Genomic DNA, 24,981 nt, shown 5'->3' with positions numbered 1-24,981 from the left:
TGTCCTCTAACCCTTTCTTCGGCCGGGGGAAAAAGTCTGAAAGGACTAAACCTCATCAAAAAATTCCCGTAACCCTTTCCTACAACCTAATCTGCTTTTCCGATAAACGGAACCTGAGTTTCCACCCCGTGTTTATGACAAATGTACAGTTAGGGTATGGTGTTTTCTAACTGTCCATCGTTTTTTACAGTCAATTTCCCGTTGCCGACCTCCTTTTCCTGAGCCAGGAAAAAATTCGAAATTCCTGCACTAAACAATTTTTGCCGTACCGATATTACATAGTAAAAACATCGTTAGAAACTAAACTGTTATAAGACTGCGAAAATAGCCTACAGGATAAATTGATCTGCTTAATCAAGCTTCTCCGGTTTACGATAGGGTCCAAAACAATTTCTGTGTATAACGAAAAATCGAGAATTCGAACCTTCTCGCGTACTCCTCTAATGGTACTCGTTATTTATTTCTTACCTGACAATGCGTCGCGTTTTTAAACTTCAGCCATTAACAAGAGGTTCAAATAACGACGAGGACTAAAATTGAAAACTGCTAATAACACCGGCCATAAAACACGACTACCTAATGTTGCACATTCTTTTTATGAACTATCAATAAGCCTGAAGCTTATGTTAGAAATCGGGTGTTTTTGGCACCTTCTAAATCCCTCGTCGTTGTTTTTACAATTTCCTTTCTTTATTTGAATAGTTTCCAGAACTTTCACCCAGATAATGTAATTTCTAAACACATGTCCATGCATATATTAGAACATTTGCTAGCTGATAAATAAATTGAAATTATGAAAGGACTAAATAATGAAAAAAAGTAAATAATAAGAACACAACATCAAATTTCTCATCTAGAGGAACGCGTGTCTACCTGCTTGACTTTGGGACGCTAAAGCGTCCCTCGGTCTGTACGCGCGGCAATTTACCAATTGTGCACATTAATTTAATAGCCAATAATTTAAGCGTAAATTGAAAAAATCTGCGTGTAAAATAATATTCCGTGACTACTGGAAATAGTGATTTATGCTTTTAGCAGGATTTAAGCTTTAAACAAGAGTTTCAGTTTACTAGCTTATCGCTTAGTACAGGACATCTTCGGGGTCATTGGCAAAAACAGAAAGCAAATATCTATATCTTCGTACCTACGGATTCTAGAAATTCGCCTTGACTTTGAGAGTCGTAAACTGGTCGAAATTGTCAAGGAAGTTCAAATAACGTCGAAATTATGCTAAATTGCTGGAGTTTCTCAGGTCTGGAAAGGAAAGACAGCATACCCGAAATGGATTAAAATAATAAAAAGGATATACCTACCATGGTAAGTCCTGACCTACTGCGGTTGCTGAGAACCGAAACCAAGCCTGACTTGCACCCGTTACAAAGGAGGTATGATTAAATTTATTGCACCCTTCAACCCGTCATGGCCGTAATTAAATTTTCGCTAGTCGCCAAAGAAAGAAACCGCAGCAGCTTAGAAGTTCACAGCACGACTCTGAAAATTCATTCCTAATTGTACCAAAATCCGATTTGTGTGACGATGAGTAATTAGTATACCGATAGGAAAATCGCTAATTATACCGTTATGATACCTATTGAAAATTTAGCGTAACAAATTTGACAGTATACGTTAATTTACTAGTTTCTCTTTATTTGATAATTTAACAAAATGATTTTTAATTATGGAATCTTTGCGTGGTTGTCGATTCTCGTCAGAAACATTCGCGGACTCGGCGAAACTGCATCTTTTCTTTGATCCATAGTAAGTAACGAAACGCAGATAAAAATTTGTTAGCGTCTAGGAAAAGCATTCGAGAGCACCTTGAAGAACCAGTTACTTAGATAAATTAGGCAGAACGAGAAAATATTGCACCGATCGTTCTTCGCATTTACAAAATTCCTAGTCAATGTTTTCGAAGATTTATGAGTCAGAAGCTAGTTTAGTTTTTATTGTGTCAGTGTCTGGTATACGGTTACTCTTTGAACCGGGTTAATATTTTCGCTCCTACTTTCGTCCTTCTGCCGTCGACCTTCCGTCACCGGCAATCTCCTTTTGTGCTTCATTTTCCGGATTTTTCCGTCATAAAATCAATGAATTAAATTAATACGAGCAATTCTTGATAGGTAAATGAAGGTAGTGAACCATCCTAATCAACAGAAAACTGCTCGCGGAAAATGGTAAACGTTCAAAACGTCGTCCCCGTTGTAAATAATCTCCCGAGGAAATGTAAAACGCTGAGACCCTTTTAGAATATTCACCAGCGTGACCCAAATGAAATTATGATCCCTGTACCCTTGAAGGGTCATTGTTTCAAAAGTATGACCGACACGCCTCACGACCCTTTCGATATCCCTTTTCTTTATATTTCAGTTTTCTTCGACCTTCTCTTTTAGCACGTACAATTTTCATCCATGCTTCATGACCTACATAAACATAAATTTAGACAGTTTCAGTCATGGAAAAATTAGAATTTGCATTCATTTATGACGTCCAAGTGCCAGGCTACCTGGACAGCCTGTTAATTTTCAGGTAGACAAAATAGCATGTGTACTTCTGTTCGGGAGTAAGAGGAGCTCTAATACGCCAACCTTAGTAATCCTGGCTAAGTAAAAATTTTTGACTAATTTCATACGCCAGATTAACTGTCTAACTATAACCAGTGCTATTTGAAGAACGAAGCAATGTAGTTATTGTCAGTCCTGAAAGTAAGCTAGCACTACAAAACAATTTCAAAGCGCAATACGTCAGCATTGTTTTACGGAGGATTTTTATACAAAAAAATTAGATTCGTCATGTCATGCTGGATAGACTTCCTCTTACCTGAGCGTGGGTGTGTCGTTAGCCCGTTTAAACAGCTGCTCTCTAACCCCTTTCGCACCCCTCTCGGAGCTCTCGAAATTTTGCCAGGAAAATATTTTTCCGTTCCGCCCCGCGGCAGCCGTACGATAAATACATACATCGCGTTTCCACCCTCCAGAAACAAATCCACACTCGCATCGAAAATATGTTTGTCCCGAAAAATACCTCTGTTTCAACGGATACATTTTTTGCCAATGAACGATGAACAGGAAATTGAGTAATTTTTCAATAAACGATAATGGAAGAGACGCGTTAAGCGAAAACTATTTTAACGAGCTCGGACAAATGAGCTCGAAAACCAATAACGAGCTTCTTATCAGTGATCTGTCTATCTATTTGCGATTTTCTTCGTTTTTCAACGATCCTTGAGTCATCGGCCCGACTAACGCAGTTAATTTTTTTATCGCTTGAAAGTTTACTCGTGATTCTTTTCTAACCGATAGCTTTCGTATCGGTTCTGATACCCTTTGTGCAAACAACGCGCTTTCTCGTTCATCGCTGCGGCAACTGAAAATGTTTTGATAAAAAAAAAGCATTTAAATCGAATCAAGTATATCGATATATATCATTGTGATATCCGTTGAAATCTGAGGGGACGAACAGGTTGAGGTACAAAAAATAAGAACTTTGTATCTCAAATGTCAATGTATTATATGCGAAGAATATTTCCGAATGGCCTCATCCTATTTTGTAGAAAATTACTAAACATCTTTTTTTTAAGATCTTCCTTTTAGCTTACAGTCGATAGGTATACATCGTTCGATTCGTTCGCCGACAGTTGATCCGCTGCCGCGATGCAAACAATGTCCAGCAATAGCGCATAACTTGAGAGTTAAAAAAGAGCACTTTGTAAAACTGTCCTCGTGCAGATCTGAAATCCGCCGCTTATTGCGACGTATCGTACAACGTGGAGGTGTGCATGAAATTCGGACAGTAAGTATATATCCTAGCCCGTAAAAAGAACAGAACTTCCTCAATCAACGATCTCGAAATTTTTCAAGGTCGCAAGGTGTCTTCCCAACTGTGGCCAGACCTACAACTGTGTGTAGATCATCAAGCTGCGGTATTAGCTTTTCACTTAGGATTGACCACGACCATAAAACGATAATCTGACAAGACGCTGACCAGTCGTTATCGTGTTTGGACATTGTCTGTTTACCGCTTCGATTTTCATAGGAAAACAATGGAGTCATCGCTGTTTTTTGAACGAATTTTGCATGGTAAAGTATGACGTGTACTTTGAACAAACTTGTTGATAATTTTCCTTACTTCTTAATTTGTATAGAAATGACTCAGCTTAAGGAAGGAAGAAATTGAAAGGCTTGGAAAAAGTTGAATGGACGATGCTCTCGGTGGGATAGGAAAAAGATGCATTCCTCGGATGATTTTTTAAGATGAAACGGGAGTTTCAGAGGAAACGAGCGAAGGTGAATGGGACGACGGAGTCTCGTGCCCCGAATCCTTGTTCCTGGGCAACGGTCCGGGGGTCCGAGAACTCGGCGAGATGAATAGAAAAAGAGCAGAAACGGTGGCCGAGGATGTCGTTCGCGGCTGCAACGCAGCCTGCAACGCACAAATGGCGCCCTTCTACGAGGACAAACAACTGACAGCTGACCCACGCTCGTGCTGGCTTGACCCGTACTTATGGTTCATCTGCTGACACCACCCTTAGTCCCTCCACCCTGACTACTGCGATATGAAACTTTTTCTCATTATCTGATAACAATTAATCAAACGATAAAGAGTTCTTTGCCTCAGCCCTTATTGTTGAACAGAATTTTGATCGCCAATCTCTTATCACGTAACGACATATGTATACTCAAAAGTAAGCAGTGATTGCCAATCACTGATTGGAAAATGTAAATAAAAGATATTCAGCGTGAAAGCAATTGCAAATTCCGAATCTGACCCGATTCCTGGAAATCCGGTAGCTACTCGTGGACATTAATCTCATTTTGCCGGACATCGAAACATTTTGTTAAGGAAAAAAGAAGGAAGGAAGAATGAGAAAAAATGGTGGTGCGGCTGAAAGAGAGACCCTAAGTGACGACTCGGCGGTCAGTGGCCGTCGCTTTTCGAAATGGATTTTTTTTCTCCCCCGATGCATTCCCCACCCCTTGGTGAAACGGTCCATGTGGAGGCTGCGTGTGCGGATTGAAGGGCTCTCGATATTCAGTAGCCGAATCCACTCTTGCCAGTTCTACCCACAAGGTTCGCGTGTGTTCGTTCTTTTTCGACCCCCTCGTCTTTCCCAGCCCTCGGTCCTTTCTTCCTTCTCTCCCCGACTTTTTATGCTTCCCGTAAATCGGGAAAAGCGGTCCGTCTCTCGCACGCGCGACCCTACCGACTCTCTCTTCCTCTTTTTCCTTTTTTTTTTTCTCGCTCCTCCGTCTCCAACTGGTTTTCCTGAGCGCGTGGCGCGACTCACGTCGCTTATAATAAACACATACTCGGGGGATCGTTAGTCGGCTGTCAGCCACGGAACAAAACGGTACGTCGTGAATCGAGAGCAAGGAAAAAAAAAGAGAAGCAGATTATTAGACGGAAGGAACAGGTTTACAAAAAATTCGACTCGACCCTCGAATGTAACGAGGGGCTCGATCGAACCCCGCGATGAAAACAAATTTTTTTCTAGTCACTTTTTGATAGGCTGCAAGGTGCTACTGAACGAGTATCAGTTTGCGGCACATACTTTTTTTCTAATGGAATGATCTTCAGATATCTCTCCGTTACTTATATGAATGAAATGCTGTTTGAAGCATCTGGCTCGTGTACAGATGATCGTTTTCCAGGTCTTTTCTCCTTCGTTTCTTTCTCCGGTTTCCTTTGGACACAAGCTCGGTCAACCGTGTCCTTGTAACGGTCATCTACGGCGATTATCGGTTTCCATCGCTTTTTAGTCCCTTAAAGAACTCCGAGTTCTATGCTTACCGCCAAGGTTGGCCTGAAATATCTGATAATTTTTTTATATCTATTATTTTATCGCGGGCTTCGTGAACAATCCCAAAGTTTCTGATTTTTGAATCTCACGTTGACCACACGAGAAACGGCTGCGAAACGAATCGTAGACCAGTGACATTTTCGGGCCGAGGGGGGTTGATTTTTGCGAAGGGCGCGCGCGATCACCGACGCGCGGAGAGAAAAGGGAGAGAATCCAGCCGATGACGGGTCACAGAATTGTGGATCGGTTACGAACAGTGCCAACTCGTAACCTGATAAATAAGGAAGCCCAGGGGTCGCGGTACCACGAGAGGGGTCAACTATTGAACAATGCCGGGTGCGCGGCCTTTTCACCCCTGGGTTAATATGCGGGCGACTAAACATCGGCACTGGACAATGCAAGATTTATAGATCGAAGCATACGTGACCATTGTCCAGTCAGATTTCGAATCCGGAACGACCGAGAGATTTTCGAAAACGGACGCTGCAGCCGTCTCCCGAATCCGCGGTGATTGTCGGGGTGAGAAAGGAACAGAATCGCACTTTTACCCTACATTACGGAAACCAGATGCCCCTTTGCACGATACCTTAATGACTGACCTAGCCTAATAATAGTAACGAAACCTTTCCTGCTCGTTTACTACCCCAATAAAGCTATAACTAAACAGCAAAAAAATTCGAAACAAGAGTTGCCCCAATTACGAAAATTGAGAGCAATACCTTTAACGTTTCACTGATTCATAACAAGGAACCAGATTTATGGTTTAAGGACGCACCAAAAATTGGGATCACTTCTGTAATTTAAGAAAACGTTTTCGTCATTGAATTCGGGTTGTAAGAATTATGCCAGAAATACAAAACATGCTATGTCCAATATTTGAAGAGAAATATATTGGTAGGAGAAACGCCATTTACAGTGAAATGAGGTTCATAAAATTGATCGACTGTTGAAAATTGCTATTTTAAGTTTCAGCGAAAATTACAAAATTCTGACGTTGTTATATCTATACATATTTTTCTTTATATGACATCGAAATTTTGTCATTGTCGAACATGATTTCTCTCCGATCATTCTACTATGTTTCTAATTATTACAATTGACAAGCGTGCAATACGGAACCGCGTAATCCGTGGTCATTACAACGGATATACGTTGTCGAGGCATCGTTTTTGGTAATCGGATTTGGTTTCTACGAAGCGAGGAAACCGCGGGCTCCGCGTGGACCCCGTCGTCCGATCATTTTCATTTATAGGCTTTTTTTTGTATCGACTGGCGAGGGGCTAGTTGGGTCCTCGAAGGGCGGAGCGTGGGGCTACTGCACCCTCGTAGCACCCATGCTCGAGGGGTGGACAAGCGGGAGAAAAGGGAGGTCACAGGGTGGTCAAGGCGCACGCGTTAATTCTGGTCACTTTCCAAACGTTCTGAACCAGCCGCGCTTTTTTTTCTTTCTTTCATCCTACCTCGTGTTCTGCGAACGTGTACCACCTGTCGATTTAATTATTAACTTTCGATCATCGTCTCTTGCATTCCTCAGAATGCGATATTTCTTTACTACAGTATCTTATGATTATGATAATTCCTTTCATTTTTTAGAATATTTCTGCACATTTCAGTGTATAAAAAACGTATCCTACGAATTCCTGATACTCGGATACTTAAAAGACATTCAATGTAATTTGAATCCCGCAAATTCCAAGAAAATCCGCAAAAGGGAAAATCGAACGCCCATCGGTCGGTGGCGTACCTCCTCCCGTCCACATCATATTCTCTTTTTTTTCTCCCGACCTTTTTTGTTACGCTGCGTCGACACACGATACGACCCCAAGCGCGTGCTTTCCCCGTGATTTCCGCTTTCCGCCTCAGCTGCTCCTCTCTTACCCTATTTATAGAGCCGTTTTACGTACATATATATCCGACGATCTTGAAAGGAATACGGAACGCGCGCACGCGAGTAAATTTTCCCCGGAATTCCTGAGGACACGCGTCTAGACGCGGAGGAACCGCGCGCAAGTCTTCCACCCACTTAAATCGTGTCTCTAAGCTCCCCATCAGCAGGGATTAGCAGTTCATCCAGCTCGGTTAAACACCTTTCAGAATCACGTTCCTACTTCGTTTTATCGCGACGTCGATCTCGAATAGATAAAAAAATAATTTTCTATAAACATTTTCCATTCAGTGGGAGAACATCTTTTATAAGAAACATGAAAGTAAAATCTCTCCCACATTTTTTTCAGGCTGCAAGTTTTGCAAATCATTGCGATGAACAGGCGACAAAATCGAGTTTAAATGGGAAACGGGCGACAATAAAGCGAGAGTCTCTGCCATTGAGAATGCGTTTTAATGCACTGTATCCGGACGGTGAAAAGCGACGACGTAAAATGCGCATAAAAAAGAATCTCCCAGTGAAAATGAAATCGGCGTCGGTCCCGGGCGATCGATCGATCTACAACGTCATCCTCCTCCGATTGTTGTACCATCCGTAGACGCTGACATATGGGCGATCCTTAACGAGCCACACGTTTTTCCGGAAAATCGTATTGTACAAACTGCCTGAAAATTCAACCAAACATCTGCGTTCCTCTGGAAATCGAATCGTAAAATAATGAAGTAGGATTCAATCTCGGGTCACCATGACGAATGCACAGTTTACTTAAAAAGCATGGTTTTTCTTTCGATCGGAATTTATGAAACTGCTTGAATGTAATTAAAATCGAATTGTAAAATGAAAGCGGTGGGTGCTCGAATTTTCAAGTGGCGGTATGACTGCTCCGATAGTATCTGAAAGAGTGAAAGAGATTTGAACGAGGGGCGATTATAAAGCCCCATCCCTTCTATGAAAGAATCACCTGTTGCTGGGAACGATGTTTTAACTTTTTTTTACACGCACCATCGATCTCGCATTACAACCCACTTGCACAATGGGTATCAACCTGCTATAAGAGAAGGGGAGTTTTTTTCGCTTCTCTATTAGGTGGTGTGCCATATAGGCGAAGGGTGCGTATGGAGTCGTTTTTTTACCACCGGCAAAAAACCACCCTGCATCGGATCGTAGAGATGCAAGTGCGATTATATGCATCAGTCAAAACAGAGGGTAATCGTTTGTAGGAATTTTTCGAGTACCTCCGGTAATAAATGGGCGTTTTTTGCCTTAGACAGTTTTAATTTTTTTTAACAAAAACGGGTAACTTAAAGTTTGAACCGTAATTTGCGCAGTTCCTTCGCGTTTTTCGTCGGATGCAATGTATACAGGGTGTAATTTTTTTTCAAACGTTATCCTTAACCGTTACGTTGCAAAAAGTGCGTACTTTCTACGTGAAATCGCTTTTCATTTATGACCAGTCAGAAGGATTATCCAAGGTTTTGGCCTGTCACGGGTTGCACCCCCGAGAGCGTTTAAAAAACTGCGGTGACAGATAATCCACGGCTCTGAATACTTTCCTATTGGTGAAAAGATCCGCAAAGAAAGAGTTGAAAAAGCCCAGGTACCCATTCGTTAATCTCCTTTCGGCCTGTCCGGCACCTTTTTGGCCTCGACGGGGGACCATCTCCTATTTGGGCTCTCATCTGCCGGACAAATGTTTTCTCTTGAAGAAGTATCCGAAATCCTTGCGCGTTATGTTCACGAATCGCCTCGCTCTAAACGCTCGGCAAAAAATACACGGATTTGCTTTCTAACATTCAGCACAAGTCCACGGAAAAACATTTTACTGAAAGGCGACGTAAAAAATAAAAATTCGTCATCATATCTGCTGCGTTTTCTTTCATTACGCCGAGCTCGATCCCGTAGGTATAAGTTTTGTTAAAACGAGGGTGGAATACGTAAATAGAAAGCAAGGTTTGGAATGATCGAACACATTTGGAAGAATCCATAAAAATACTCGTGTGAGCGTGGAGGAGATCATAGGGTTCATAGCCACCCTCGCAGTTCTTTCCCCTTGCCAATGGTCGTCGTTCACAAACCCACCCCTTGCCAAATCAGAAATCTGCCGCTTCCATCTCGTGTTCCTATAGCCATGGCCGATGCCTCGTGGAAAAGGAAAACATCGGACTGGCAATTACGCTTTTCTCTGGTTCGATCGATCAATTCCGCTAAAGGACGACGCGGTAGCGGGATGACTAACACCTATGGCTAGTCGAGAGCGCAAGGACGGACGCGGAGAAAATAAATGAGAGACTTGGATGCCTCGCGATTCGCGTGGGATGACAGTAAATGGGACATAGCTCTCAGATTGCGTAACAAGTTCGTCGGCGTTGCCCTAAACGGAAGAGCAGTAGGATATTACTATCTTCGTATAAAATGCATGTACTAATTCCTCTTGTATTATATAACCGATTCCGTTTATATATATTATGCAACGTGGACGTAAAGGGAAATTGGAGGAGGTGATGAATGAGTTGAAACAATAGTTTGTCAGTACGTAAGTAAACAATATATTTATCATTATCGTTATTACTAAGGCACTTGTTACCGATATAAAAATGTACGTCACAAATTATTGCCAATGAGCATATTTAAATACTGATATTAAACAACTAATTGCTTCTCGTAGTTTATAATCTCAGATATTATGAATGCGCCTAAGGGGTGTCTGAAAAAACTTGTTTTCCTTTTTCTGTTTCCGTTGTTAGACTGGTCATTAACAATGAAACATTTCACATTTTTTTTCAATAAGACAACAATTTTTTCGTAGGCCGCATTGTAAAATCGAAGGCACTTTTACAAGAGGTCATCACTCCGTCGCGATACCCCTTTTGAAATCCCCGTCCCACCCCTCCCTCCCCGCCCATCAACGTAACAACTAAATTGAGTTTTAGACTAAAAGCAAGATACGGTATTGGTAATATTAATATTATCGTTAACTAGTAATTAAAAATAATACATTAAATGTATCTGACCTGACACGCCTGGAAGCTATCGCATCGAGTGTAACACAATCGATCTCTTGATCCCCGTTAATCGATGGTAACTTTTCCTGAATCGCCCTTTTCGCATTTTCGCTTGCAAGCTTCACGTTACGATCGAATAACACATTTTGTACAAGAAACATGATGGACGCCAATAAATGAAATAAAAAATAGTTTATGAACTGTGAACACAATATGTAATATTTTTAATTGTTAAACGCGAACCCAGACTTTCATGTTTCTACGTGGGTGATAAATTTTTTATTTATAAACGTCTGCTCAAAAATCGGGTCTATCACGTTTCGTGTTGATACACATAACTACTGTACAGCGATCGCTTCCCAAGTTTCAGTCGAATAATACAGACAGTAACACAAATATCGAAAAAATATTACATGATCATTTTATTAGGTTCGTTAAAAAATAAGAAGAAAGAGGTGTCGAATACTCGCGCTACTCGCACAGCATGAGCGTCGTAATAGTTGAACGATGAAGTCAAACGTGCGAGTAACGACTTGCAAAAGTCTGATTCGCGTCTCCGGAACTTTTCCTTGCTGTGGGAAAAGACAAGAGAGCTTATATCCCAATTTTTCACATATTTTGATCAGTTCTTCCTATCTTTTTCTTAAATTTATTGCATGATCCTCGGTCAGTAGACGTAACAGCGACGATTCGATAACAATGATCAAAAAACAGATCGACTTCAACAAAACAATTTATTGCATTTTGAAAGTTAAAATAAAATTTTCCTATACTCTGATCGCTTTACCTATAGAAAGAAGTAGGCCGGTGAAATAAAATTATTAAGTGCGTGATCGTTATCACTGAGGCACAATGTTTTATCAAAGTTATCGCCGCATTATTTCGGACTAACAAACAATTGTTACGTCAATCCCCGATTTTTTCTCATTCTATCCTTTCTTCCTTTTTCTTTTTCTTTACGACGTACATATGTATACACTTATACGCTGCCATGTAACTAAATATACATTTACGCATATTGTCTCCGTTTTACTGATTCGCTTTGATTGTTAACGAGATTGTTCTACAGATTGTTTCACGAGAAACAGACAAAGTACAAGATTAACGGCCTCTTGTTCTCTTTCGTCGTTTCCTCGTTCCCACAAGCAAAAAAGAAGGAAAATACGGGAAAGAGGAACGCGAAGAATCCTTAAGGCTAAAGAGATATTTAAAAGATAAATTCTATAAATATCATATACTCTCCTTTTGTAATCTCCATTATATAACTGTATATGTAGTATAAAACGTAAGAGAATTTTACAATCTAACAAGTGATTTCAAAATACCAATAACTGCAATTCGTAACAAGTATAGACTTTATATATAAAAAAAATATATATATTCATTTTATGTCACCCCTCTCATCGAAGTGTTTGTCCTATTTTAACAATTACCACATGTTCACATAAACATCTCGTATGGACGGTTATTGCTTTAAAAAGACGACGACTTCAATCACTATCGTCGTTTCTAATCGATTGCAAAGAAAAGGCACTTCGTTTAAGCATAATCGCTTCGTAAAATAGTCTGAGCATTATCGACAATCAATTGCAGTGCATGCGTATTTTATGTACGTGTGACTTTGGACACACGATTCGCAGAAATCTGTTTCGAATCTTGAATCATACACGTAACACGATTTGCTCCGTATGCCAACTCTCAAGTATATAGACAAGTGTTCGTGTGTTAAAAATGCTTCGATACTTTTAGACGTTAGGCGTTTCGCTTCCGTAAACATCGCGTGAAGATCACCGCTCTGACTGAATATCGAATAAAATATCGTATTATCGAACATCATACCCCTTTTCTTGATAATTCTTGCTCTACGCGCAGCGGTTCCCTAAGAATTGCACTTATTATTCGCGCTTTCGTTCACGATTTTTCAACGCCGTTGAAACATTGTGAACGTGTCAGGTATGGTGTTTCTCCACTTCTTTTTTAATATGTAAATTTAAATCACACGCGAGATCTATGATCGATAATAATAAATCTGATATGTCATGATATCAGATTACTCTTGTAAATCAACATGATATAAATATAATTAAACAACAATTTACTTGTCTACTCCGTACTATCGGGAAGTAATAATCTTTCTTCCGTAATCGCGTTCTCCATCTCCATGCCCGATGGGGCACACTTCATTAAATATTTATTTTACCCGCAATATTCAGTCCTCTCTCTCGCTCTCGCACTCTCTCTCTATGATACTTTAGTATAGAAATACAAACTTATATACAAAAATGTTTTGGGGACAAAATGCACTCATGCACGCATACGAACATACGAACACACTCAAACACTCTAATAATAAGAGAGGAAGAGAAAGATCCGAATATGTTTCTCATTTACATACAAGATGTCCTAAAAATTGCAGACAACACTGCAGATTGGTTTCCTTATCGAATTCAAATTACTGCATATCAAGGATGGTAAAAAAGGAAGTACAATGGTGAACAAGGGACGGTTTCTCAAGAAGCCTCAACAATATATAATAACGGCCTGCTCAAAACTCTCAACAATATTTTCGGGAAGACTGGACAAGCTAGCCATGAACACTAGACGCTCAGGGCTTCAAGATTCACCATTTTTTTTCACCAGCTCGCGAATAATGTAATGCAGAACGCAGAATTCGATAAAAATACAATTCAGCGATTCGGTGTCAATATTTGTAGGACATCCTGCGAATGTTTCTTGTACACACATCTCTGTATATACGTTGAGCATAGCGCGTTCTAATTAAGGCTTCGTCCCACTTAAACTTTATAAAATTTTTCTCGTTCACGAGCATTATTTTCTTTTTGCTTTATGGAATTGTCGTTACTTATTGGTAAAATACCCCAGAATCATTCCATTCAGTTTAGGCTTATGAAAATTGTAATTTTTTGTTTCTATTCAACGAGTTGATTTCTTAAATTGTTTGCCTATCATAGACAAATGCCACGCCCTCATACTACAGCCACGTCAGCACGTTCCCAGCTTTTGTCGTATTGGGATTTATTAACGATTGCACGTCGTCCAGTATATCACTACTAAAATCCTCGCTCAACTGCGGACATAAAAGTTAAACGTTTAACGTCTACAGCGCCCTATAAAAATGTATTCTCAGTAATGCTAATCCTGCATATAATTAGTTAAGTACCTGTAACGATGGGACAAGGTCGTCCGTCGAATCTATATTATCGCTCAGTGTTGACAGATCTGGGGTCTCCATAGGTGCACCCCCGTCTATAAAACGAACAAAGAACATCTTATCGAAATACGCCCGACATGACTCTGGGAATCCCAAAAAATATTAATTGTTTACATCGTCCCCAATATTTCACACGTTATCGCTTTACTCATACAATACGCGATAAAATGATCATAATAGAATATTATATGTGCAAATAATATCTCACCGCTTGTGCCGTCCATGTTATCATCGATGTTCGCAAGAAAATCTTCCGGCGTGTGAGGAAGAGAGTAGGCAGAACCAAGTCCCAGACCGCTGTCCGCGCTCTCCTGGCGTGCGTGTTGTTCGTTGATTCCCGATAAAAACGGATCCATAGCGGCGTCGGTGGTACTCTGTCGTAGCATTAGCTCTTGCTGTAGATAAAAAGAATATCACGTCATTATTAAAATGAACCGGGAAATAATAGAGATGCTTTACAAAATTGAGCTAATCACCTGGCGCATAATTTCCTGTTGCCGTTGCTTGAGACGCTCACGTTCCATCTGTAACGACTGAAGACGAAGTTTCTGCTGACACGCTTGCAACGTTTGATTATTCTGTATACCGCCACCAGTGGGTTGCTGCTGCTGAAGCCAATTTTGTGGTAACATCGCACCAGAGGTTGGAGCTCTTTGAAGATGTGTTGCTAAAAATCATAAAGAAGAGTTGTAAGTTACGTCATCGTTAAAGGCATCATTCGAGCCAATCTACGCGAGCGCGCGGTGTATCGGTAGATAAACTTACGAATTCTTGGATCGAACCACGAGGTGGTACGTGTCTGATGATTGATGAAATAGATTTCTCCTTCGGGGGTACGCGCTTGTTCCCATCCGTCAGGTAATGGGCCTAGAGAATTGGTCGCGCCGGTCGTGGATTTCCCGTTGTCGACGGCGGCGGCGACGGCCGCCACGTTCGCAGCCGCTGCCGTTTTCCGAGGATCCTCCCATGTCGTGGTCCGCGTCAGGTGGCTGAAAAATAAAATTATAACCGCGGATTTAGAAGTCGTCGTCGTCGTGCTATTTTGCACGTATATCAGCGTGGTGGCCCCCGTGCAGAAACTGAATACGCCACGGCGCGTACAGTTATCCACATATAGTAGGCGCATTCTAAAAATAGTCCCATTCAAAAGACGATGCGAAGGAGTAACAGGCAGGCGCCTAGCGGTAGTTAGCACACAAGTTTTAACTCGTCTCGAATAAAACCTGCTGTTTCGCGAAATTTTCCCCAACGATGTCCAAGCCTCTCTCGAATAAAACCGACGATACATGACAATCTCTCTTCATTTACCAACATAAGAATCATGACGTATTAACAAATCTTTTTTCGTAAATTGGACTTTTCTGCTTGTAATCATTTTGCTGAGCTCCGCCTGTTCCTGGGATAATTGAATCGAGAAATCCAATTGCAACTGAATACATCATATTGTATTTTGAAGCGTTTCGCGGAATCGAACAGCGCCAGCACCTTTATATCGTATTTCTGCGTACGTGTGAGCGCGAACTCCGTTTTGTGAAGTTACAACACAAACTCCGGTGCACGAGTCCTTGAAATCGTGGTCCAGACCTAATTCGATTGCCTAGTAGTATAGTTTTTCAACCGAGCATCGCTAATTCTAAGAGTTTTGAACTTTATCAGCAGGGAGACGTCGATCTTCTATTTGAATCATACTCATTTAAGAAAATAGGAAAAGACATCGTTTCGTGGATGAATGCAGATCGGACCTGAAGGGGACGAGACCGTCGAAACGGATTTACTCGCATGAAAACACTACGTTTCTCGGTCGACAAAAATAGCGGCTAATGGCTGTGATTGCCGATCCTCATCGTCTTCCTTCTACCTAACGTTATTTACCTTACTCGCGTGTCATTTTTCAGCCCGAGAGGAAGTAGAAAACACTACATCGGGTGCACCGTGCACTCTTATTTACCTTCGTGAAACGAATACCTTTGCGAACCGGCTACCTTGCCTGACTCCAAGGAAATTTTAGACAACCGGGGAACATGCGGCGCGCTTAACACGACACCGTAATTGACAATTTCTAAAGCTGCAAAGCGTCATACCGAGTAGCCACCGACGCGATTCGATCAAAATCCGGGCGTAGGAAGGCGGCTTTCGGGGATTGAGGATTCTCGAAAAGCTACGTGACGAACTGTTTAAATCAGCCGCGATGCGCGATGAATTTCCTCGAAACGGGACGCGGGTCTTGAATCACCAGAAAATATACTGTTGTATATTGCCAAAAGTGTCGCTCGTTTGCATACCGTGCACGATGACTTAACGCGTTCTCGCTTAAGTCATCGGCGGGGACATAAACAAGTTTGTCTAAATCGGCACACCGCGCCGATGTATCCCCGTGCACCGGTCGCTCCGGTGCGCGGTATTTCCGAGCGGGAAACAAATCTTCTTACACGGTTAATAATACCTACCCGCCGGAACACAAACGCGTTTGACGTAGTTTTAACATTAAGAGCATTATCCAATCGGGATATATCTGATCGACCTTTCTAATCTGCACCGTTTCCAACAAACTGACTGCGAATCGAACGGGCTTTCCTCGATCCCCGGATAACACGACCTACATAAGATGAAAATTTCAATTTTAACTCGAGCCCTTTATGCACAGTTACAAGTCGCTACATTCGTCTTTCTTTGCCGCTGGCCCCACTCTTCAATAGTCCCGTGATCGAGAGAAATACGCCTTTCCCTGCTGGCTAAGAAAATAACAGGAAAATCGTGTAACAAGGCTGCGGCCGGCCACAGGAAAAAAGGAAGGAAAACAGATCCGCTGCGAACAATTTTTCCGCCCGAGGCGGATCATCCTATCGACGTCCATCTTAAAGGCAGTACTTTACGCTTTTTCCTACGGAGAAATCTCCTAACTTTAATTGATGAGTCGAAACAGAAGCTTAGCCAAAAGTCCTCGTTTGACTACATAAAAAATTAGAAAGGCCGTCGTCATTGGCTGAGAAAGCGATATTTCTCGATTTTTAAGCATTAAAAGGAATTGAATCGTTAGATGCATAAGAAATAGAAAACAAGCTTCAAAAGCTTCCTAAACGTTCAAAGCTGCCTTACCTATTGACATGGATTTGAAGGAAAGAAACGGTGGGGGCAGAGAGGAAGAAATTTGAAAATCTCCGGGATGCGTGATCGGTGGCATAGCAGAATACAGAACGGCGGCGTGTTCCAAAAGCTACATGTCGCGGGGTCTCTCCGAGAGCGGTTGGATACGTTCCAAGAGATGGAGAGAGAAACAGCAATAGGAGGAACGAGAACGAGGTAGATCTAGGCGGAAGAGAGAGAAGGATAAGAGAGAAGGGAAAAGAGCGAGAGGTAAGGAAGCTAGGCAGGCAAGTAAGCCAGGCAAGCAGGCGAACAGGCAACCGAGCAGCCAAGCAGGCAGCTCGAGAGCATTGGAGAATTACAAGAGGGTTTCTGTGTGGCGCACGGCATACGGACTACGATGTATTTTTACTCCGGACATCACGGCGCCGGACAACTCGTAAATAGACACTCTCGCACCGACGCTCTCTTTCGCCTGCCTGCTCTTCTCTCCCGTCATCGTCGTCGTCGTCGTCGTCGTCATCGTCGTCGGCGTCGTCTTGGTCTTGTCGTAGTCGTGCTCGTAGTCGACGTGCAGTTCGTCGTCGCTTCCACCGCTCGGTCTCTACCTGAGGGAATTATACCTTTCGTGCGAGAAAGATTAAAAGGCGACAAAGTGTGCTCTCCAGGTTTTTTTACCGGAGCAACATAATTTATAATGCTAATGCGCTATGTTTTAGCGCATTTTTAATGACCCTAGGAAATACCGCAATAAAAGAAAAACATTTATTACGGAAACAACCTAACGACCCATTATTATGCATATAGATTGTTAACTACATTATTTTTTGTACATCCTGTCTGATGCATTTTAAAAGTAAAACCCCAGTATACAGCACGATGAAATCGTGAGATTAGCGCGATAATCCGGATTATCGTATCAGATTATTGTCTTTGAAATTCTGAGAAATATGTGTGTATCTTTCGTGTACCTGAAGCAAGATACTAGCAACAATTGAAGATAGAAGAATCAGAGTTTCACGCGTGATTGGAGTGACTCTTTGTCATATCTACTCGACGAATTGAGTCGTCGTTCGACAAAGTAGAAAAGATGCTCGTCGTTAAGTAGCAAAGCGGCGCAGCGAGAGCAAGTCGAGAGCGAACCGAGGACGCTCGAGCTGCCTTGAACTTTCGATACATTCGTGGTATTCCCGGAGATTTGTCCTCCGATCTGGCATTCGCGTTCTGCGGCCGAGACTACTCTCTCGTTTACAGGTGTGTCGGGGTCTTTAGCCTTCCGAGTGGCCGAGTAAAAACCTCCGTCCTCAGGGGGGGGCTTTACCTACGCCTTGCCGCTATAATGCCTCCGAACGGAAAAGAGCACGACCTATCCGACCCGTTCCGTGGAAAATATCGATTACTTTGCCTCCGCGCTGCAACACGCTTGACAAAACGTTTTTGATCAATGCAAAAATGATACGATACGTTAGATAAAAACATAATTAAACGTTTTATTGCGCTGACTTGTGCAATAACATTTTCCCAAGCGTTGTATGACTTCATTCACTTTTATTTTATTGTACGTTATATGTATATTACGTCTGATATGCATGTGAGTACACAATTAAATAAGAGCAACCGAGTGCAACGTAATACAACACGTCGCGCGATAATGTGAATAGACATTTTTTTAAGAAGCCGGATTTATCGATTCATTTTGCTGCTCGTTTCGTACACGATAAAATACAAGTAGATCGGACGTGACGTACGCGTAAAATAAAGTCTGCCGTGCGTCGTTTATCTCGCGTTTTTTAGTTACACTCGCGTCACGAACGTTATTTATCGTTCTCTACCTTTCGCTTATCGAGAGGACCGTTTTTAGAGACGTGGTACAGCCAAACGAGAAACGGATTATTCCAATTCGATACACCGTACTCGTTCCAACAATCAACGCGTTACATACGCGTTGGATTTCTGGAAAGAATTGCACTTTACACGTGAACCCTTCGATAGTACCAGAGGAACGTTCGGAGTAATCCTCGGTACTCGCGTTGCGCAAGGATCGGCTGTTGTAATTTTGAAATATAACGAGAACCGCGGGTATAAATAATCGCGCAGGGGGGAAAAACCGATGGAAAACGCGTGTCTATACTCCTGGACTGACCCTGAACACAACAGGATGCCGATGTCGCGCGCGCGTGCAACTTTCACTGCATTCGAAAATGCATACTAAACGTCCTCGAAATGAATTTACGAGCAAAACAGTCAGGATTTATATCGGCTCATTCGATCCCGTTCGCGAATTCGATTCTCTCCTGGCTATTATTGCCACGTATCTATGGAAGCTTGTTATATGCATACATGCATACATATTCAGGCACCAAAGATTAACGTTGTTCGCTGCCATGAGGAAGTCGCGAATCAATTTTCGTTTAGCGATTTCGTTCGCCAAACAATGTCAGGCAACTTTCTGGAGATTAGGTGTAACCCGTTCGATTCTGAAGAACGCTCTGGAAAATTACGCTAAACGAGAGCGCGGAATCATTCATTTGTTTTACAAAAGTGGAAGTTGGTTCGAAAGGCGCCTCGTTAGATAACACATGTAATTTGACAAATCGTCTTAGACGAGCGAGGGTTAAACTCTTTCCGTGTGTGCGCAATAGTCGCGTACTATTTTCAGGCAATTCTGACTAATCCAGAGTTATTCTGAGCTCGTTGTCTATGTATAATGGCCAGAGAAGCTACCGTTCGGTTTTTCAGTTCCTCTAGCTAACGCGGCAATTCCAAAAACCTAAAGAAAGAAGATGAGCGCGTTCGACAAACAACCAAGATAAAACTGGATCGCTAAGAACGAATAGAGGAGCTGCGCGAATTCCACGGATAAAATGTGACTCCGCTCGTGACTAATGTTTCGTCAAATGATACAGTTGACGGAAAACCTTGGATGCTTGCTCTCTGGTGTGTTCACCTGGTGACGAAACGTGTTTCTCGAGCTGGCAAGACCTTTCGTTGCGAGCCACACGCCTGCACACGCTCGCGTTTAAGCTAGCGAACGCGCATCGCGATAATGTCCCCACAAACATTTTCTTCGAAGGTAACAGTTACAAAACAGTACTTGATCAAAAATCTTCAGGGTTTCATCTCCAAGGCTTATATATTAGCTATCACATTATGTAGTTTATTACTTCTTAAATCTATGCTAAAAGCCTGAAACGCTGTTTACACCTATTCGATGAAACGTAATAGAAGATCCCCGAGGAGCAAAGGAGGATCACAAGGTTTCGTTTCGTCGAAATACAGTTGCTCCTCCTCGCTGGTATGTAATACGCGAATCTAGCTAACGGGACTATCGTATAAGATTATACGGCGAGTATACGACGTAGCCGAGCTACACGCTAGCCGCGGCAAATGAAAAATCCGAGAATAAAAGAAATAGGCGAACACTGTCCAGGAAGCCACGTTTTCTTTACGATTGCGTGAAACTTCGCGCGCGGAAAACGCGACTCGCTTTCGCGAGCGAATTTTGAACGTTCATTCGTGAAATCATTCTCCTGAAACGGAGGTCCTCTCTGTCTATTTCAAATCGTTTGAAAGACTCGTCGATGATGATGATGATGATGATGATGACAGAATTGAGATACTATTTCACAGACGAATTGTTTCCTTCGAGACAAGCTTTTTGGTTTCTGAACGCGATACAGAATGCGAACAGGAGGAAACGGTGACAAGCGGCCGCGACGTTTCCCAGAAGGATTTCAAAGAATCGGTTTGTCCGCGGCTCGAGTCACGTTTCAATTACGCAAATTAAATTCTAATAAGTCCCGCTTCTGGATAAGATCCAAAAGCTCGCGGCACGGACGTGCCAGAGGTAATTGGACGAACGTCGCGAGAGGAGAGAAGACACAACGAGTGCCGTCACGGTAGTCATTACTGCATAATACAACAACCTCGGTTGGCTGCACTTCTTTTACCATCGACCATTACCGAGAGTCTCGACTCTGCTCGCGCCCGCTGTGTTACGTCTATCATAAGGGAATGCCATGCTTTTTCTCGTTTCACGAACGATAATTCAACGCGGCGTACACGGCTCTATGTATCTGATTAATAGTCCACCGAACGATTAAATAGTATTTGCGTTGGATCACAGCATGAACCGAATTCGAGTATAAGCGTTGTATCAGGCGGATTAGCTCTCTTGGCTGACTGCTATCTGCCAGAACATAATTATTCGCCGAATAGCTCCTTCCTTCTCTTATGTCTTCTCATTCCGCTTCCTGTATTGCGAATAGTGTTACCGACGATCTATGATGCTTAAAAATAGTACTTAACAACAAAAACAATCAGTTTTGACTTTCTAGAGAAGCGGAAAATGATCTTTCAATGAACTATTCACTGAACTCAAATCATTTCTTCCAATTAAGATCTCGTATGACTTACGATAGAGTAACTACATTAAATTTAGTCAGAGTTAAAGCCTTGTGCTGTGTTGAGCATTTAAGTACGTAGAAAACGGCAGCGTATACGTAGAAGTTATGGCTTGAGATCGACGGATAGATTGTTTAATTACGTTTTTATGTAACATTTGTGCGGCGCTCGGTGGAGCGAGGACTAATTAAGGATGATTCTTACGGTAGCGATTAAATAACGATTAATGAGAGACACGGTAATCGTAAAGGAAACGTCAAGGATGCATTATCGTCCGAACTCAATACCTATCGACGAGTTTTACGACTTTCACGATGCTATCTCGGGATCGGCAGGGCTCGTCGCGCGACATCCGTCCGAGTTTCGCAGGCTGAAAAATATGAACAGAAACGATTTTCCTGAACAGAAAATTACCGTTTAAGAAAAACAATCTTTGCGATACTCGCCTACCATCCCAACTTATTACTATGTTACGGGCATTAGAATATTCTAACATCTCATAAATATAGGAACAAAGGAGATTTTCGTCGCCTTAGCAAAATTTTAAAACGAGTATTAACGGAATGTGAAAGGTTTTATACGATACTCGGAAAACTTAATTCTGGTATTTCCCAGGACCCGGACCGTCTTTTGTCCGATCTGACGATTTTTCGAGCCAGGTAGAATTCGCAGTCGAAACAGAAATATATGGGGTTCGACCGTTAGGGTCAGGTACGCCTCTTTCAAGGCGAAAATATATAGACGCAGAAATTACTCGTACTTTTTCTTATGCTGAGAAAGGAAGGGAGAGGAGGAAAAAGGGAAGGAACGTAGGGTACAGAAATGAACGTATACTTGGAAATGAGACGAAGAACAATACGGTCGGCTAAAGCGAATGAAAGCCCTCTTCAATCGAGTTTCAGAGAACGTTGAGCAGGAGAGACGGTGAATATTTACAAAAGCACGGGTACAACTGAATGAACGTGAGTACCTTCGTTCGCGGGAGTAGCTGTTATCAGCACGGTGGAAACGTATCGATTATCGTTTGCGTATCTCGACGTGACATCAAACGTTCGGATTAACGAAATCGTAATCGGGCAACGAAGCAAACAAAGAGTAAAGTGTAACACGGCCGATTGATCGAGTTATTCGAGGAAAACATGTGAACTCATACATCAGAACTATATGTAGCAATCCGCTTCGATTGTTTATCGGAGATATGAAAATGGAACGAGTGAACAATCCTCTGCTGCATACATGAAACGGAAAACAATTGAAAAACATTATGAATGAATGAGATGCCAAACATGCCAATGAAAGGAACTGGACGTTATGAATGAATGACTTTCAGACGAAAATTGATTAAATAACTCGAAATCAAACGCGATAATCCGTAAAGAGAAGATCCGTAAAAACACGTACGCCAGTGTCGAGGGCGGATGGATAGAAGGGGGCGAAACGAGGCGACAAAGCACACGGGGAGCGTTTCCCACGACAGGTGACACGTGGGAATCCCAGTTATGGCGCAGGTAGATCAGGTTAAACGAGCAAGACGGAAGACGAACGCGGGGGTGGGAACCGGTAGGTATCAGGTAGGCGGCTCGGGGATTGACAAGGAGAGCCGACGATGCGCGATGAGAGAAAGATGAGAAAACGGGATGCCAGGGACCGACAAGGATACACGAACGGCTCGCAGTGGGGAGGCACGACCGAGAAATGGACGAACGGAGAAACAACGATGAGTAAGTAGAGTTGGCGATAAAGACGGTAAACGGCCTTGAGGTATGCGTGGGACCCGCACACGACGAAAATGCAAGGCGATCAATCGGAGCAGCAACGGAGTCAGAGATGATGTTTTTAATTCCAGTTGTTTTTACTTCAATAAATATAGGAATGTGGGATCTGGCAAGCTATACGATCTAAACGGCACGCCAACCGTTCCGTAGTCTCCTCGTAAACATCTTCTCGTTCAGGTAATGTCATAAAAAGATCGGCGCGGCTGCGAAACTTGCCTTTACGAGGGAAACCTTAAAGTGTCCGTGGACTAAGTAGACTTCACTGACCCTAACGAGACTCACATATACAGACGTCATTCACAGGCGAAGCGGAGAGTCTGAGAGATCAGGATAAGACAGATTAGCGATGGAATATGCCAAATGAGGAAGATAAGAGGGAATAAAGTAAAATGAGGATAAGTATAGGTTGAAGGAGTGTAACTCACTTAAGGAAGTAGATCTGTCCCTCAGGGGTGCGCGCCTGTTCCCATCCATGGGGCAGGGGACCCAGGTCGTCGACCGTACTGATGACGTCGTAGCTGCGTTGCTTCTGGTGATGGTGGTGACGCGCGTGCGGCTGGGGCGCGTGCTGAGGCGCCTGCTGTGCCGAGGCGTAGGTCTGCTGAAGAGAGGCCGGGCTGCTGTGGGCGCGAGGATGAGCGACGGTGAGGCCAGCCGCGGCGGCGGCCGCGACTACGGCCGCGGCCGCACCTGCGGCGTTTGATCCGCTACCAGCGCTGTTCCCACTGCCGCCGGTGGCTGCACCTGCTGCTCCGGTAGCCGGTGTACCGCTGCCGTTGCCACCAGGTGTTGGCCCGGCGACCGCCGCAGCCGCTACCGCGGCTACTGTCCCGAACGCAGAATCCGCCGAATTCTCCCGGGAATGCGAGATCGAGGGACTCTTGCTGCCCGTCGACGGTGGATTAAAGAAGGAATCTGGTAGATTGCGCATGCGCAGCGGCACTTGCAGTGGACGCTTAGAGTCTGGTTTCAGGACGCTGTCGAAGAGAGCCTGTAGATCCGATTCAGAGTTTTGATCGATCCTGACCACGAGATTACTCTTCGACAACTGGTCCACGTCCTGGTTCAGCGCCATTTTGGATCACGCACTCTAACACGTTTCTCGTGTGTGTCTTTCCCTCTCACGCTCCCTCGTTCTCTCTCTCGTTCCTTCTCTTCCTCGTGTCCTGTACACAGTCTGGACTACGTTTCGTTCTTCTTTATTTCTATCTCCTTTTCTCACCGTTCTTTTTTCTTTCAAGCGTCTCTTTTATATTCTACCCTTCCTGTCTTCCTCTTTCGTCACACCGCGATTGTCTCGAGAGAATCTTCTCTATGTCTGCACCTCTCTCCTTTCCCCTTTTGCACGACGTTTGCCGTTCCGTTCTTTTACGATACACCTATGGGCATTCGTGCATGGCACACAACACCAATATCTTCTCTATTCGAGGCGTACACACCGTCTCGCTCTCCTCCGTCACTCTTCGATTCCTCGATAACGCGATCGCCTCTTCTCTTTTCCACCTGTGCGTTCCGCGAGAGACAACAAAACAAGCAGGACAATGCCGCCGCCGCCGCCGCCGCCACCGCCGTCGTCGTTGGTCGTTGCCGCCGTCGTTGCACTTGCAGCTACTGCAGGGTCCCCCGTTCTACCAATTCCTTCTACGATGCACCCTCGAGTTTTTCAAAGAGTTACGCCTCCTCCACCTCTAACCACAATATCGCGCACCAGGAGAAATCGACTCGTTTTGCTAGCCGGCCGTCTAGCAAACGAGTGCTAGCGTTCACCGTGCGTGGACACGCGATTACATGCAGGGCCTAGA

General features: G+C 43.2%; 1 protein-coding gene across 1 annotated transcript; it reads right to left on the bottom strand.

Annotated features, from left to right (window-relative positions):
• Positions 1 to 10,204: 10,204 nt before the first annotated feature.
• Positions 10,205 to 24,961, bottom strand: yki (Transcriptional coactivator yki). The gene is made up of 6 exons (XM_018028413.2): positions 23,605 to 24,961; positions 14,682 to 14,905; positions 14,393 to 14,583; positions 14,125 to 14,311; positions 13,866 to 13,951; positions 10,205 to 13,772 (listed from the first exon to the last, which is right to left on the bottom strand). The coding sequence occupies exons 1-6, from the start codon at positions 24,252 to 24,254 to the stop codon at positions 13,677 to 13,679; spliced, it is 1,434 nt and encodes a 477-aa protein (XP_017883902.1). The 5' UTR covers positions 24,255 to 24,961; the 3' UTR covers positions 10,205 to 13,676.
• Between the last annotated feature and the right edge of the window lie 20 nt (positions 24,962 to 24,981).

Source organism: Ceratina calcarata, unplaced genomic scaffold (assembly GCF_001652005.2).
Source record: "Ceratina calcarata isolate Rehan_Ccalc_2016 unplaced genomic scaffold, ASM165200v1 scaffold449.2, whole genome shotgun sequence".
NCBI lineage: Eukaryota > Metazoa > Arthropoda > Insecta > Hymenoptera > Apidae > Ceratina > Ceratina calcarata.
The sequence above is the reverse complement of the archived record's forward strand: the minus strand, read 5'-3'. Positions and strand labels throughout refer to the sequence as shown.